General features: G+C 38.7%; 3 protein-coding genes and 1 non-coding gene across 4 annotated transcripts; all 4 read right to left on the bottom strand.

Annotated features, from left to right (window-relative positions):
* Positions 1-614: 614 nt before the first annotated feature.
* Positions 615-2,499, bottom strand: B0P05DRAFT_578428 (ferric reductase like transmembrane component-domain-containing protein; the record flags this gene model as incomplete). Its single annotated transcript, XM_051581855.1, has 4 exons — positions 615-937; positions 985-1,272; positions 1,336-1,916; positions 1,964-2,499. The coding sequence occupies 4 exons, from the start codon at positions 2,497-2,499 to the stop codon at positions 615-617; spliced, it is 1,728 nt and encodes a 575-aa protein (XP_051436642.1).
* A 1,819-nt stretch (positions 2,500-4,318) lies between these two features.
* On the bottom strand, positions 4,319-4,391 carry B0P05DRAFT_t36. The gene has a single exon. It is a non-coding gene; the product is annotated as a tRNA-Ala (tRNA).
* Positions 4,392-9,883: 5,492 nt separating this feature from the next.
* B0P05DRAFT_535270 (NADP-dependent oxidoreductase domain-containing protein) lies at positions 9,884-11,178 on the bottom strand. Its single transcript, XM_051577417.1, has 7 exons — positions 11,119-11,178; positions 10,980-11,060; positions 10,814-10,927; positions 10,732-10,767; positions 10,621-10,687; positions 10,110-10,569; positions 9,884-10,059 (listed from the first exon to the last, which is right to left on the bottom strand). The coding sequence occupies exons 1-7, from the start codon at positions 11,165-11,167 to the stop codon at positions 9,985-9,987; spliced, it is 882 nt and encodes a 293-aa protein (XP_051436641.1). The 5' UTR covers positions 11,168-11,178; the 3' UTR covers positions 9,884-9,984.
* On the bottom strand, positions 11,179-14,466 carry B0P05DRAFT_535258 (armadillo-type protein). The gene is made up of 9 exons (XM_051577416.1): positions 14,335-14,466; positions 14,221-14,277; positions 13,657-14,174; positions 13,454-13,612; positions 12,818-13,396; positions 12,240-12,762; positions 11,803-12,193; positions 11,519-11,752; positions 11,179-11,465 (listed from the first exon to the last, which is right to left on the bottom strand). The coding sequence occupies exons 1-9, from the start codon at positions 14,443-14,445 to the stop codon at positions 11,386-11,388; spliced, it is 2,652 nt and encodes an 883-aa protein (XP_051436640.1). The 5' UTR covers positions 14,446-14,466; the 3' UTR covers positions 11,179-11,385.
* Positions 14,467-17,021: the final 2,555 nt, after the last annotated feature.

Here is a 17,021-nt window from a genome sequence, read left to right as displayed (position 1 = left end):
AAATACAATTAATGCATTTATTTGTAGCATTCTAGGAAACACATAAACTATACGCAACTTTTATTGTTTCAAGCAGGTGAAATCAAGAGAGGAGCAACCAAAGATTGTATCAAATCTATACGTCCCCCATTAAAAAGTCCAGAATGTCTAAATTCTATCTGTCCGGCCGTCAGATGCGAAAAAGCTAGGCACCATAAGGATGCCATGTCTGCGATTGCCGCTGGTCTCTCTGTTATGACAAAAGTCTTGCTCAAGAAACATCTCCATTCTGTCAAAAACTTATGTAAATCTACCATTTCTTGCCTCGTACAGCTGACTCAAATCGTTAAACAATTACTCCTGTTTCTTCCGAAAAATAATTTTCTACTTTGTCTCTCGTTTTCATTCTTCAATTATGTATAAGAAGCTTAATCTCAAGTAAAGAAAAAAGTTGTTATTACTTCATGTCGTACCATTCGATTGTGTCTTTAATATATTTTTTGGGAGGAGGGTTCTCGACCCTTTTTCTTTTTTTTAAACAGTGTAACACGATGTATGATTTTTTCCTGGATTCAATATCAGTCACATAACCAATTTGAATATTCAGGCCGAGCAGGTTGCTCTTTATTATTGGGTCAAAATTCAAAGGTTTCATGGTGAACATGAAAATTGACACGAAGTGCTGCATTAATAACGTTGCGTGTAAAAGGAGTGGAGCCACAAACATGTGCCCACACTCTATAACGATGCTTATTTTCCACTTTGATTTTTTCCATCTCTGTATCCACTTGCGGTCGTTCACCAAACTTTAGTTTGAAACCTTTATATTGCCCGATAGGATGGCTTTGTCTCTTCATTCTTGTTATATAGATATCAACACTCAAGTGAATTGGCAGAACAGCTGTCTTGATTTGATTTTCCCATTCTGTAAACATTTCCATAAAAGGATCGATTTCGTCTATGCAAGCATAAGTATATGCTTAGAAGTATTTTTTTTTATCTTACCACTCACTCTGATAGCCCAACAGAGATAAATACGATCACTAACTATAGTGCGTACACCTTTCGATCTCTTTTTTACAATATCTTGGATAATGGCTAACGCGGGTGTCACACCAATCCCAGTTGCGAACAATGCAAGAATAGGGTAATCTTGATATGGAAGTTGAGGTCCATACAGACCATCAATATAAATCTTAAGATCATTTGATAATTTGTTGTTATCAACAGAAGCATTTAAGAGATCTTGTGTCTTGGTACCAAGCGATTTGATATGAACAGAACTAATTTTATCTGTATTCTTACTGCATTCTTGATGACACTGACCAAGTTGGCTTCCGTAGCCATTTCTCCTACGTTGAAGAAGCTTGCTGCTTTCGTTCAGATTGGTTATTTCATTCACAAGACTGGTGGCTGTCTCCTCTATATGTATAACATCTTGCTGATGGGTCTCAAAGACTTTAGAGATAGTAAAAGGATGCCAGTTTAGATATTCCCAAAACTTGTGTTTGTTAATAACTATAGCAGCAAATATGTATTGACCGGGCTTGAAATTGTTCAAGAGTTTGCTTTGAAACAGAATGCGTACAATCCCTTCTTGTGTTGCTGTTTGCGCCGTAACTTGCTCTACTTGAACAAAAGACGGTTTAATTATCCATGATTTGTAAGAACGAACCACTCGATCAGCAAGCCAAAGTGCAACTGCTGGTGTATAAAATGCAAGGCAAGTTGGATAATGCCAGCAAGTGAAAACGATTGCGGGAATCAGGAAAACAATATGACAATAATAAAATAACTCAAAATGATGTCGACGTATATATTCTAATGAAGTGGCAAACATGACAATATAGACAGCAGTTGCTATAGTGCCAGTTGTGTATTCCTTGTTAAAGAAAAAGGCGTCATATATGCTGTACTTTTTTATATATCCATCCCATCTGACGAGACTAATATTAGCAACATGTGTATATATGTATGTACTTACACTCGATATACAAGATGTGGCACAAAATTCAAGAACCCAATGCGAGCGAAAATGCGGTGAAAAGGTATAAGCTCTTCAAAAGTCAAGCCACATATCTTGGGTAGTAGTGAGTTTCGTTGAGCAAAGAAGAATACAAGGCCCAAGTCCACCATCCCTGTAAAGGCTGCGCGGCGGTCAAGAATGGCCAAGTGGTATGGTGCGGGCTCATACGGACATACGAAAAAAATAAAATACAGATTGATAAGACTAAAAAGCAAGATGCCTGCTATTTGTTTTAAAGAAATCATATCAGTTACATAAGGAATGCGAATAACATAGTCAAGACGATGAAATAGTCTGGATCCAGGCAAATGCATAGTCAAGTCATCTTGTTTATGGACAATTCTTTTTTTTCGTATGTAGTATATACGGATCTTGCTTAATTGATAGTATAAACAGTATAGGATGAAAATAGACCAACAGAAAAAAGCATAGGCCATGCCTAGTATCCAAAAATTTGTCCATGTTCTTATATAGGGTAATGATGGCCACCACATTACGAAGTCAAAATAGTGTAAAAAAATAAAAGAAGAGATGCAAGAATTAACTTTTTACAAGCTAGAAATTGTTTCCTGTGGCTAAAGAGTTGATCTCCGATGTACCAACATATCAGATTATCAGATAATAAGGGACTTTTTTTTTTTTTGGTTCCATAGATATTCACTTCGGCTATGCATGCCGTTAAATGAAGTAAAGACTAATTCTTCTTTTTCTAGTCTTATCATGACCAGACTATGTTGCTGTATTGATAGTACGTTAATTTAGTCTTTTTGCTTTTCCTCTGTTATGAGTTGAGCTATTATGATCAACAGTTTGATCCTGTCTAAACATTGGTGACTTTCTATGTGGCTCTCTACCGAGCCTGAAACCGTTCATATCAAGCTATCAGCTAAAAGATTCTCAAATACCAATATTTCTTATCATTGATTTGCAAGTTCAAGCTCTCGACAAAGATAATAACAGTTTTTTCTTATAAAAATCATTGCGTCAACACGTTGCTTAAGCATATTATTATCGAATTCAATAGCGTGTTTTTAGAATGCAACAGTTTCTATGGTAGCCTTTTTTTTTTATGCCAAAGAATCAGTTAGACCCTTTTATTATCACATAGGCTGCTTTTCAATACTACATTTGATCTTTGTTCCGTAATACCAAAACGACATTGTTATATGAATTAGAAAAATGATGTAGATTCTAAAACAAAAGTTTGTAGGGAATGAATCTAATGTTATTTCGATGAAGATTCTTTAGTTTTATAACTCAAAAAAAGAATATCAGAAGTAGTTAACTATAAATCACAGTTAAATAATTGCAATGTTTTTCTAAGACAACAAAATGGTAATTTTCACTAAATAGTATTGTTCTTTTCTCAAAGAAAAAATTTCATAAAAACAAAAAACTAGATTTGATGTGCTACTTTGTAATTGCACCTAGTGTCTATATTATTTCTTTTGTGTTTAGCCTTTTCTTTTCCCTCTTAATTGTATTATTGTTATTTTCATAATTACATTTGCTTTATTAAAGCCCATGTTTTTTTTTACTTTAGTCTCGTATAATTCACAAGCTTTATTATTTCTTATTTTTATTTTAAATGCATATTTCTAACAGGTCTTTAAATGTAGTCGCTACATGACTTTAGTTGTAAAATATTGTTACGAAATGACTATTTCATACTCTATTTTTCTACTCATATTTGAACCCTTCGTTATCCAACTCTAAGTACTAACAGCTACTTATGTCACAGAATACTTATTCTTCTACTTTGAATCCCAAATATTGTATTACTTTATATCACATTAGACTTTAGCGCATATTGCTCATTTTACATTTAGTCAGCAAAAGCTTGACATATCGTGCCACTTTTACAGTGACTCATAGATTGATTATACTTGGATTGTTATATTTGCACTTTTGCAAGTCCAACATGATTACTTCAGAATAGATATAAACACTAGAACAATTCAACTTAAATACAGACATCCATATTTTATCTTAGATTTACAACTGTGCCTTAATTGTATTGTCTTATACTTTATACTAGACTATTATCATATCATTTGTCTAATTGGGTCCCTTGATCTTGCATTGCATTTGTTCATTTCGGGCGACTTGAAACCTGGTACTCATTACATATAACTTGCTGCCTATTGCTCTGTTACATTTATTGTTCTATATTCGTATAAGTCGCTGCGATTTGCACCTTTGTTCTGTAACAATATCATATGCTCTACTTCATTTACTAGAAAAACCTTCGACAAAAAAAAAACAAAAACAAAAAACGAACGTTTCACGAAATTCAATGAGACAGTAAAAGTTTGGAGAAGCTGGGCGTCGATCCCAGTGCCTCTCGCATGCTAAGCGAGCGCTCTACCATTTGAGCTACATCCCACCTTTCTTTCGCTTTTAGATCACTTTTTTTGGTTTTGACCAATCAAATTCGATCATTCTGTCAAAAAATCTAACACTGCATCCTATCCATCCGTTAGTGCATCCGTCTAAAAAAGCATCCATCCATCAAAATGGCAACTCACCTGGACATCCAGCAGTTGCATCAACTTGTGCTGACCCTAGCACAACAGGTACAACAACACGAAACTGTTTTTTCAGAACTCATAGCTCTGAAAGAAAAGGTTTCCATCCTTGAGAAGGAAAAAATTTTCTTGGAGTCAGAAAACAGCAAGCTCCTTTCTCGTGTCCGGACTCTCGAGTCAATTTTCAATGTCCGAAGGCGGCATTCAGGTCTCTTCTCCTGTCTCTCCCCTACTCCCACTGCCACACACCCAGGCAGTGTTGGCTCATCATCCATGCTTCCTCTTGGGCAGCCAAGGCTGCTAAGCCTGCCTCTCTCCCTGCCCGTCCTGCCCGCGTTTCGCAGAAGAAACGAGTTGCTGCTGCCCGTGCCTTTGTGAGCCCTGCTGCCAAAGGTCCTCAGGGCTTTACATATGTGTACCTTGGTCGCTCTCGTAAGATCAATAGATCTGAAGTCCGCTCTCGTCTCCGTCGTTCTGGTGTGGATACTGGACGCATCCTTGACATCTCTTTTCCTGCTTCTGGTGTGCTTGGCCTCCTGATGCATGTGCAGTATGTGGAGCAATTCACTGCTACCATGCAAAAGGTAGGTGCTGAATTGGTCGGTGGCTTCGATCCTTTGGATCCTAAGCACCTTGCTGATCCCAAGTTCGCTGCTTTGTCTGAAGCAAACAGAGCAAGCGAAATGCCTCACTGGTGAACAGCCGCGCTGTGGATACCCTCTCTTTCTTGCGTCCTCTTCTTGTTGGCCCTGTTGGTCGATCCTTCGTTGAGTTGGGTTGGATTGACGATGCTGACCTCTCTTGGCTCTTGCTTCTGCTCGTTCTCGTTTGGAAAAGGAAATCCAAAGCAAGCTGCTTTTGTTTCCGAACAAACGGCTGTTGAGGATTCTGCACTGATTCCGAAATGGAATTTAATGATATGATCCAATCCATACTCCCGCCCACCCATCACGCTCCTTCTCCATTAGCATCTGGAATGCGAATGGCCTAAAAACCACGACCATCCACGATGTTATATCACATGTCTTGACCACCAGTATCCTATTTATCACTGAAACTTGGCTCACAGCCGGCTATCTTCCTATAGATTGGTCGCAATACCATCTATATGGATCAAAGGTAGTTGGTGCAAACAACCGTGGTTCTGGTGGTGTCTCTGCTCTTGTCTCTCCTTCCTGTCCTTTTCCTGTCACCCAGTTGCCGTCTTTCAATGCATATACTCTCTCACTCAAAATGGGAGCAGTCAATGTGCATTGTTCGTACTTTCCACCCAGTCTCTCTAATGAGCTGGTGCTATCCGCTCTCTCCTCAATTCCTCTCAACTCTGACTCTATCCTCTGTGGTGACTTTAATGCTCGCTTTGGTGATCTCACTGGTGATTCCGCTACCAACTCGCGTGGTCTTGCTATGCGTGCATGGCTTGAACAACGAGACCTGGCTGTGCTGAATACTACTCTTTGTCGTGGTGTACCCACCTTTACAACGTTTCGACGTGGTATGGAAATGAGTAGTATCATCGATTTGTTCATTACAAATATTTCCTCGTGGAATATGCGTGGTGCTCAAGTCGCAGTAGAATCTGATCTCTCCCTTGGGTCTGATCACCGGTTGATGACTTTGTCATTCGACTATGATTCTACTTTGGGATCTGGGGCTCATGCTGGCTCTGACGGTCTTGCTCCACGACGCCTTTGGAACCTATCTCGCTTGCGGGAAAAGGAACCTTTGGCACTGTTCCAAAGCAAGTTTCGCTCACTTGTAGTTCCTCTGGAATCTACTCTGAGTCAGCTGGTCTCTGCGCCACCGCTTGAACGCCCTGATATTGACGAGTTGAATGCTACTCTTAATGGGTGCTTCTACGAGGCTTTGGATGGGTCGGTTGGTGCAAGACAACATCGGTCTGGAAAATGGTGGAAGAAGTACTGGACTCCTGATATCGAATCAGCAGCTCGAGAACGCGATCGCTGTTATAGTAGGTGGCGTCATGCCTCTGGTGTTGACAAAGCTTACTGGTGGTCGTTGCATCATGATGCACATCGTCACTTTCGTCGTCTTGTTGCTAAAGCTAAGCGTCTCTCTTGGAAGAACTTCTGTGCTCAGTTGGAACAAGACTTTTCTAAAGCCACTGGCACCCTCTCTCGTATGAAAAGAAGACGTGATTGTTCCGGTACTTATGCTCACAAAGATGGCCCTAAAGCTTCAGTAGATGCTATGGCTACTCACTTGACTTCGGTCTATGCTGGCTCTCTGTTGCCCCATCAGAATCTCGTCCACCCCCACCACTTTCCTGTGATAGTTTGGTTCCTTTTGTCTTGCCATCCAATTTGGATATGTTCTCAGCAGACACGATCATGGATCACATCAAGCGTTTACCTCTTCGGAAGGCACCTGGAAGCGATCACCTGAAAGCAGAAATGCTGAAGGCCGTGACCAAGGACCTTGCCCCGCTTTTGTCTCTCCTGTTCTCCCTGTGTTATCAATGGGCTTATACTCCTTCTCTCTGGCGTCTTGCTAATGTATACCCGATACACAAAAAAGGTGATCCCTCTGATCCGTCCAACTATCGACCGATTTCGTTGACATCAGTCATGCGTAAGCTCTTTGAGTTTACAATAGCTGATTGTCTTCATGAACACTCGCCTACACTGGACATTGCGCAAGGTGGTTTCCGTCCTCAACGTAGTCCTCTGGATCAAGCTCTATGCTTGCATGACTTGATGCATGATTACTTTCTAACCAACCATCGCCGTCCTGTTGTTGCTTTTCTTGACATCAAGGCTGCTTATGATACTGTCGACAGACGTGTCATCTGGGATGTACTGGCTCGCTCCTCTCTACCTCGGCCTGTGCTTGCTTTACTAGTCAACTTGTTTGACGACGTACAAGTATCTGTGCTGATAGCCAACCACTCTTCTACTCCCTTTCAGCCTGTCACGGGTGTTCTGCAAGGTTCTGTTCTCTCTCCGCACTTGTACTCTTTGTACATTAACTCTCTTCCTTCTCTCCTTCGTTCTGCTGCTACGGCTGGTACTACTTTGGTATGTCCTCCTGGTATGTCTGATGCAATTCCTCTGAATTGTCTTCTTTTTGCGGATGATGTTGCGATCTTCGGCTCTCGTAGTCAAGTCCAGCATATGTTGAACCTTGCTGCTGAGCATTCTTGCTCCCTTGGATATCGTTGGAGTCCGGCCAAGTGTGCAGTTCTAAACTCACCTTGTGATGGCCCTCGATTGACATTGTATGGCGAATCTCTGCCCCTCGTGGACGAGTTCATCTATCTTGGTGTACCCTTTCGAGAAAAAGGCATCCATGGACCTGGCATCATCTCTTTGAGATCTGCTAAGGCCATCAAGACCATGGCTCTGCTAACCTCTGTCGGTGTTCACCGCAATGGTTTCTCCCTTCTTTTGTCCTCTCGGCTGTATGCCTGCTTTATTCGTCCCAAGATAGAGTATGGTTTGGCTATATCCCGTCTTGCTTCGGCAGACATGACACACCTAGATGATCTGCAGAATCGCCTGGTCCGTATGTTTGTTGGTGGCTCTTGGTTTCAAGTTGCAAAACACCTCACCTGTCTTCCTGCTATGAATCATAGGTACAACATCCTTGTCACCAAATTCGCTTTGCGTGTACAATACCTCCCTGATGACTGCTTGATAGTGCTTTTGCGTGATCAACTACGGTACCCTCGCCTGGTCAAGCTTCTTCAACAGAATGTCTTGTACCGTTCACTACCGGACCCACAGCCCGTCTCTAATGCTGAACTTCGTACTCACTTTAGACGACAATGGCAGAGCCAATTTGACCGCCAGATGGTGCGACATGCGGCTCGTGGTCGTTCCGTCCTTCTCCGTGCTTGTCGTCCTTGTACGTCTAAGCCGGATCCAATCTTATACCTGCCCATGCTTCGTACTTCTCGTAGTCGCTTGGTGCGTTGGCGTCTTGGTCGCTTTGCGAATATGCGTGAAGAATGTCCTTGTCTCTCTGGTGCTTTTGTCTCCCGTGAACACTTTTTGTCATGTCAGGCGCTTGACCCAGCATTATGGGATGCACTACCTATTGCTCCTGCTGGTGTTCATCGTCTTGATTATACTCTAAATCAACTGCCAACTAAGGCTTCCTCTGGTCCTCCTCCTTTTTGGTCGGCGCTGCTACAATTGCTTTATGCAATTGATGTACTTGTACATCCTCTTGCAAATATCCGCCCTGATCAAGATCCTGGTGATCGTTGGCTCCCTCCTCTGGTCTCGTCATAGACGAACTATTTTTGTCATGCCTTTCCTCTGCGCTGCCACGGTGGTAAGTGATTATCAAAGTTCCCAACCGTTGGTCATGCCCTTGGAATCATGCAAATATACAATACTCTTTCTGTCTCTGTTTCTTTTCTCTCTTACTTTTTTCCTGTTGTCTGCTTTCTGTCAGGTTTTTTCACTCTCTCTCCTTTTTCTCTTTTTTTGAAAACTGTTCATACAATTTGGCATTATGCTCCATAGAGTAGCCCATATAATTGTTTATTAATAAAAAAATATAATCTTTAACCTGAGCTACATCCCCTTATATGATGGCTGGGCCAGCTATTGTAATATATCATTTTCAAAATAAGCTGATTGAAGGCTTTATTGTCTCCTTTTCGGCGCGTTTGATTGGATTTCGGTCCGTATAATCTCAAATACTAGTGATTTTCCATGCCGAAGCAACTAATAGTATTTATGCTTTTAAAATCAATCTCTTTCTCTTTTTCTGAAAGAAATAACTCTTTTTTTGCATTTAATGAATTCATAAGTAGCTTTTATTTATACTTTAAAAAGGATATGGTATACTAATAAGCAACATGATACCTATTTCCATTTCTTCGTGTGGTTTGATACTTTCCTTATTTCAGGAAACACATATCTCTTTTTTTTTGACATGATACGAATACATATATGTACAAACTGAGAAATAAGAAAGAATGTCATCCAGATATTTTCTAATCATGTAGAGAAAAAGGTCTCTATAGACAGTTATCAATAATGAAGAGGAAGAAGAAGCAATATACTCACATGATTTATGTCCTGACTAGTGGTAGGTATTTGGCCAGTGATTCTATTCTTGCAATCTGGTTAATACTTTCAAGAAGATGGCTAATATCTACTTAAAAAGCGTAACACGCATACAAACATAAAGTAGAAGGTTACCTGTGAGCACAAAATGACTTTTTCCAAGCTCTTTTTACTCTCTTTCACCGAAATTTAAACCAAACCGTCTCTCATTACCCATCAAGCTCTCGCGATTCTCGCACTTTTACTTTATTCACTCCAGCCTATTTTTTTTACGTATTTATTGTAATTACATACAGCAAACAGAAATAGTTTCAAATGCAATGTGTTTTATTTTTGAACTTTACTTATCCAGTACACATTTGCGTCCTGAAATGTTTACTAAAACTTCCATAGTTATCAGGAGCAGGATTTAATAAATATCGCTTGGATCCCAGCAGAAACGTCTATGTTCTGTTGTATGAATAGTGTCAAGTAGTTTCATACCCTGTAATAAAGTTACTTTTTTTTTTTATATAAAGAGATTTATCTAAATACCTGATCTTCTATGTTGAATGAAAACACAGCCGCATTTTCCCTTATTCTAGTAGCTGTCTTTGATTTTGGTATAATCAACCAACCATGCTGAACAGCCCATCTCAATAAAACTAAAGCAATAGACACATTCAGCTTGTCTGCAATAGTTTGCAAATGTGGTATCTGGATTTCACCATTAACCAATTGACCTTCCCCCAAGCTTGAATAGGCTTGTATCTGAATCTTGTTTTTTTGGCACAAATCGAACAAATCTTCTTGAAACAAGCATGGATGCAATTCAAACTGATGAACATGAGGAACGATAGTACAATGATCCAATAAGTACTTTAGATGGTTCACTGTGTAGTTAGAGACACCAATATGCTTCAATTTGCCTTCCTTGTACAGCTGCTCTAATGCTCTATAGCTTTCAGTACGGTTTGTCTGATTAATTGGATCAGATAACTTCTTTTTTGCCGTGCTAGCTTGCGATACATTTTAATCGATATACATGTATGCTTTATTTTCTTACCCAGGCCAATGAATCAAATACAGATCAAGATAATCCAAATCAAACTTGTTTAAAGATTCTGTGACAGCTAAGAGAGATATAAGTAAACACATCAACAAAGCCTTTGATTACCTTTGTAACAAGCATCATAGCCTTGGTTCTGCGGAGCTATATTTTGAGAATTAACACGCTTGTTTTCAATAGCCATACTCACAAAGTTTTGAAGTAATAAAAAGATCTTTTCTTTGAACACCAAAAGAAGGATCAGCAAAAACTTCTTTTAGGATCTGCCCCAGTACTTGCTCATTGCGATAAACAGTAGCAGAGTCTAGCAGTAAAATAAGTTATGGGCTTACTCTTTATTGCAAACGGTTCTTTACCTATCAGTCGATATCCCGAACGAACAGCCTCATAAACTACTGGGCGAAGCTCTTCAATTGTATTTATTCTATATGTTCCCACTTATGTAGAATAACCGGTAAGTTTGCTTGTTTATTACCTCTGTAATGTTTTACATACGTCCTAAAATAGGTATTTCGCTTCCATTGTACAATTTCTGGCACTTCATGATATGAAAAGAGAAAGGAAATAACGCTTAATTGTTAAAGTTTGACTTCAATACAAGTCACTCGGTGTTACAGCGATTATTGGATTCTGTCTCAAATCAGCAGAAAATGAACAATTATAGACTATGTCCAGTCTATTTATTCAACTACCATTAAAAAGAAAAGAAAAGATCAATAGACAGTAATTTTGCATTATTTATGTAAACAGTTGCTCTTTTTTCTACTCTTTATCTTCTTCCATATAATCAGGATTCTTTCGTAAAAGTACAATACCTTCCAATACAGGTGCTAAAGGTGTATCTATAAAAAATCAGGAGAGGTGAGCCTATATTGTATAACTAAGAGACACTTACATTCTTCAGTGGCGAGTTCAGCACGTTCTGAATGAGCAAGAAGGACAGGCGTAGAATGTGTTTGGAAACCAGTGATTGTCTTTGGACGACCTGCTTGACCCACAACATCAACTGCTTGACCAACACGAACTGTGACAGGCAAGTTTTCTACAGATTCATCGAATGTGATCAAGAAACGGGGATACATGGCAGTGACAAGTGAATACAACAAATAATGGAATTTGCCAAATATGACTACATGCATAGCATTAGCATCTTGCTTGATAATACGCTTGTATACTTACATGTTTTATGGTCAGTGAAAGCAATAACGCTTGTCATCAAACCAGCAATGGCAACAGGGGACATGATTTGACGGTCAGTGTGGAATGGATTCAGTGTCATTGTACCCTTGGCCATATGCAAAAGACCTTGAGCAATACGAACCATGAACAAGCTTGAGGTATCTTTATGGTAGAAGCTTGCAAGTTGTCGTAGCATTTGGGCAAGACGGGCATTGTTAGTACCAGCACCTACAAGACCCATAGCAAAAATAGCACTGATAGCAACATCACTGTCGTTATCATGAGAGTATTTGCTGAGTGTGTCGAGGATGTTTACTTGAGGGTTGGATGCACATAAAATACCATAAGCCAAGGGAACAGCCTTTCTAATGACAGGTTCACCATAATGCATCTACAACAGCACATAAGTCAATGTTATAATAAGAATAAAGACTTACCAAATGGTTGAATGTACGCAATGACATCTCTGAACCAACTTCTTCACCCATAGCAATCAATGCAACACCAAGAGTAGCAAAGCCTTGGAATGTATCGTCGTCTTTTTCTTTATCCAAATGATCGTTGCACATGTGAAGCATCTTTTGCACCTTCAACACATTACCAGTACCAGCAAAAGACAATGCTTCAACCAAAACTTCAGCTTGTTGACCAAGAGGATGTTCAATAGCCTTCAAGGTTTCCAAGGTGGCCTCAGAAGCGTCTTGTTTGCCAAGGTACAAAAGACCAAGACCCAAAGCCATGAAGCGAGACCAAGAGTCTTTGAGGTAAACATCTTCACGTTCCATCATAGTTTGTAAGATAGTACTTGTGATATCACCATCACAAGAGCCAACAAAGACGAGACCAAGGGACAAAGCAGCCAAAGAGGAAAGTTCCATGGCTAAATTAGTATCACTCACAATAGGCAACAGCAATTCTGAGACTTCTTCACGAGCAGAACCAGCATAAGCAAGACCAAGACTACATAAAACACATAAGTCTTCTTCTTTTCCTTCTCCTTTCCATTTTATCTTACCCAAAAATAGCAGCTTGTTTGACTGAAAGACTGCCTGATTCTAAGTGTTCGGACAACAAAGCCAATGCAGGATCAGATTCTTCACGAACACCAGAGTTCAAAATACCAATACCGAGCAAAGCACCAGCCTTGATATTGTCATCAGTAGAGTACATATACTTGTCAATCAAACCTAAACCAGTTTCAATATTCCAAAGAGAAATCAAACCTAAAGAAGCAGTAGCACTTGTCATGCCATGTTCTTTTGTCTTGTAGATCCAAGACGAATCATTTTCATCATCAGTCACCATAAGCTTATCTTTACAGAACGCAGCATTAACAAAGGCATTCACAAAAGTAGAGGACAAGTTGTTGCGGGCAGAGTCAATGTTGCTACTGAATGCAGTTCTATGATTTTCCAAATGACTTTTATAGATATCTTCAGGTACTTTAGGTTCCATAACGTCTAATTCATGAGCAAGAGAAAGGAAGTAGTTGGAGAGATTGGAGTTATTAATGCAGGCATTAAGGTCAGCATCATCTGTTTCGATATGAATTTGTTGACGGGCAAGTTGGAATGCCATTTGCTTCTTGAGTAATCTATTTGTTGTTTAGTCATAAGCTCACTATAAAAAGACAAAAAGAGAACACACTTACGGATCGGGACATTGTTCAAAGTCTTCTTTGATCAAGTCCATATCACCTACTCGAATAGACAAGTTAAGGGCTTGAGCATATTTCTCTTGCTTGCGATAAATAGTACGGGCGGTCTTGAGGAATTCAAGATCATCAGGAGGAGCAAGCAAGTTAATGCAACTATTAAAATGTTAACAAATATACATGTATCAACAATCACCTACCCAACCATATAAAGACAAACACGCTCATATGTGTCTTTATCAACGAAACGCGTCAATTGATCAATAGATTCAACTTCAAGCAAAAGATCAACTGCATCAGCTTCAGCATTGTGTTTGAGGAAGAAAGGTACGATTTCCAAAGCCAAATTGATCAATTGTTCAGTGGATTGTTCGTTTTCTAGACGTGCTTGGTATTCTTGCATAATTTCGCCTGACAAGTGTCTCACATATTCGTGTCCCCATGAGCCAATATCTTCCTCAGTAGAGCCAATGAATCTATATCTCAGAGTTTCACGTTGGCCTTCTTCAGCATAACTCATGGAAAGAACAGACAAAATATCAGCAAAGAGCTTCTTGTCAGCAGATTCAGGCCATGATTCATGAAGCTTCTTTAATGATGGGTAGAATTTGCTCAAAAACTTGAGGGGTTTCGGTACAGATGTCATGGAACTTGTTGAGGTACGAATGGCTGTGCGCAAGTGTTCAAGTGCAGGACGGTGAAGTTCTGTCTTGTTTTCCTATTGATGTGATCAATTATCGTTTATATCATCTAGTTCAATTTACCCCTAGACGCTCAACCATCAACTCCAACTCGTTCTTTAATTGTTGATCTTCTTCAGACTAATATAGATAATGTAAATAAGGGCACGCACACACACACGCTTTGTCTTTTATTACCAACTCTTCTTCTTGTTCCTTCTTTTCGTTTCTGTCCTTTTTGACAGCCTTTTCATTGGGCTTTTCTTCTGTCAGCTTCTTGTTTGCTTCGTCTTTCTTTTCAAGGACCATATTTATTATTATTTTTTCTTTATAGAAAAAGATAAGAGGAAACCTACTTCGCGTTTGTCTTTCTTTTCAAAAAATAGTCATCGGGACGCGCAACACAAAGTGCATACGTCACTTCATGCGTCACTCCGCTCAAAAAGTCACGAAGTTCATACTTCAGGTTCAATGTTTGTCTTTTTTTTTTTTTTTTTTTAAAAAAAAAGCAAGAAAATAATCCAAGTTAACTGTATACATATTAGTTTTTTCATAGTATTTAATCAAATTGGGGTTGTGAATACATTGTAGTTTTTACTGGGATTTTATGTACGTTCTAAAGGCCATCTTTTGTATGTCATGTATTATAGAGTTTCTTAACAATTTGACATTTTTTATAAGCAAATATATTCTTTCCTTTGATTTGGACGAATCAAGTGCGGTTTAACAAGCTATTTTACTTGGATAACCGATCTGATAGTATATTGCTTACTCATGCAATAGAGACACTAAGCAAATACATGCTTCAATAATGAAAAAAGACAGTAATCCATATAAAGCTTGTTTTTTTAGGCATATAAAGGTAGTATAAAGCCTGCTCATACACGCATAAATGCCCCAAATACCTACAGATAATGTTTACTAACGTCCATGGTACCTTTGGGGCATTTATGCGTGTATGAATGGGCATTTAACTCCTTTTGTTTGGTATAAAAGACTTGGTCACTTACAAAATTAATGGCGCTTGGCATCGAAAAGAACCTATTTATTTTATTTATGAAATGTTTGCGGCTACACTTCATTTAGAATCAATCTATGACTACTTTTTTGGTATGAAGAAGACGTTTTCTATTTCAAAACAAAGTTTTCATTTAAGCTGCAAGCATAGGAATATGATTAGATAAGCGTGAGTAGTGTTTCTTTTAGTCCTGCATTGGTCATTATTACACACAAGGGTAATAAAGGGCTTAAAATGGTCAGACATTATGCAGCTTTTCGTCAAACACGAGCTAAATAGGTTACAAAAAATCATCATCTTGACACATTGTACTACTGTTTAAGAGAAATAGAAAGAAAAGGGTATTCTTTATTGGCTTGTTCCTATAAACTATGTACAAGTCTATTTCTAACCGTATATGCAATGCACTTCCTTTGTGCTTGGGAAGTTGCTCATTTTAGTGCATAAATATATATATATTAATTTTTCTATTCTTTATTTACTCTCTCTCACTCTCACATAAGACCAGAACAAAAAAGACAGTTTTCTTGTTTAAACTCTTTGTACTATGACATTTGTATGACGATCAAAAGAGGATCGTATCATTTTTCCTTTTAGTATTGATGCTATTTTTTTTTTTTCGTTTGGATGATGTGAGCATCTATCGGCTTCGAAAAATAGAACAATAAGATCCAATTTTAACTAAAGGAGCATGAGGAATCATGCACAATTACTAAATGAGATGACGATATGCGAAGCACATACGCGCTTTTTGTTCTTCCTTTTAAACTGTCAGTTAGGGGACACTCGCGTCGGAAAATCAATGGCCATTGTATTATTAGCAAAAAAGAAAAAGACCTGCATGTACTACATTATAAACTTGAAATTCCGTCTTCGGAATACCTGCTAGCTCCTTATCGAATCATCTATCTGACACTTTGACCTTACAAAGTTCAGAGAATAATGAACTTTTTTTTTTTTGGGGGGGGGCAAGTGGCGTGATTGCTGGGAGAATCCTATTGTTCAATCAATAGCAGAAAACTACTCGGCTGTTGCTCTTATGGCTGTTGATAACATTTTTGAATGCCTACTCTCAAAACCTGAAAAAAAGACTTTGGTAAACGCTACATAACCGTAATATCAGTTTATAAGTTCAATGAGTCAAATAAGAAAAAAAAAAAAAAAGTACAAGAGGTTTTTGTTCTAGAAATTAAGCAGAGCATGAGATACATTAATAATATTTATATTGTTACTTACATTAGGTTATAAGAAAGAGCAGAGAATAGAAGGAAGACAAATTAATAACAGCCATTAACCAGTATATGTAAAATATTGACACAAATACGAGGAGGTAGTTGAATGCCACTATTTTGTCAATTGCATAATTGCCAAAAATGAGATAGTCTTCAACTCATTATATTTATACCACTACATGCTTGATCGACAATATGACCGACCAACACTAAGCTGTGATTGATGCAAATAGTGACTACATCAAATGTTAGTCTTTTCTCTTTTTTGTCAAGTAAACAACCTAAGCATTTATCTTACACGGTTTACAGTGCTCATCTATCATTATGCTTTGGGAAACTTGTTCAAGAATCATGAAAAGACATCCAAGGTTTTTTCTGCGTGACTGTATAACCAATACAGACAAAGGGAAACAATGGTCATTGTTAGTCAAGTAAGACAAAACAAAATACAAGATCGTCTCAACCATTTTTTTTTTTCTTGGCCACACAAAGAAAACTAACCATGCACTATCGTATGGGAATGACGAAGATGAACGAGGCATTTTACATCAACCTTGGCTTAATATAAAAAAAAAATCACGGACACTCGTGTAACCCATGCATCTCTAGCAACTTGATTCTTTTGTTTGTGCTTC

The sequence above is a fragment of the Gilbertella persicaria genome (assembly GCF_025201335.1).
Source record: "Gilbertella persicaria strain CBS 190.32 chromosome Unknown B0P05scaffold_12, whole genome shotgun sequence".
NCBI classification, from domain to species: Eukaryota; Fungi; Mucoromycota; class Mucoromycetes; order Mucorales; family Choanephoraceae; genus Gilbertella; species Gilbertella persicaria.
This window is presented reverse-complemented; position numbering and strand designations above follow the sequence as displayed.

Excerpts from the sequence above, each read along its gene's own strand:
- B0P05DRAFT_535270 (XM_051577417.1), bottom strand. The coding sequence starts at position 11,167 with ATGAAGTGCCAGAAATTGTACAATGGAAGCGAAATACCTATTTTAGGA. Across the intron at positions 11,061-11,118 it reads CGAAATACCTATTTTAGGAC|TGGGAACATATAGAATAAAT; the intron begins GTATGTAAAACA and ends ATTCTACATAAG. Across the intron at positions 10,928-10,979 it reads TTCGGGATATCGACTGATAG|ACTCTGCTACTGTTTATCGC; the intron begins GTAAAGAACCGT and ends TTTTACTGCTAG.
- B0P05DRAFT_535258 (XM_051577416.1), bottom strand. The coding sequence starts at position 14,445 with ATGGTCCTTGAAAAGAAAGACGAAGCAAACAAGAAGCTGACAGAAGAA. Across the intron at positions 13,397-13,453 it reads TTTGAACAATGTCCCGATCC|ATTACTCAAGAAGCAAATGG; the intron begins GTAAGTGTGTTC and ends AACAACAAATAG. Across the intron at positions 11,753-11,802 it reads TTTCACTGACCATAAAACAT|TCATATTTGGCAAATTCCAT; the intron begins GTAAGTATACAA and ends CTATGCATGTAG.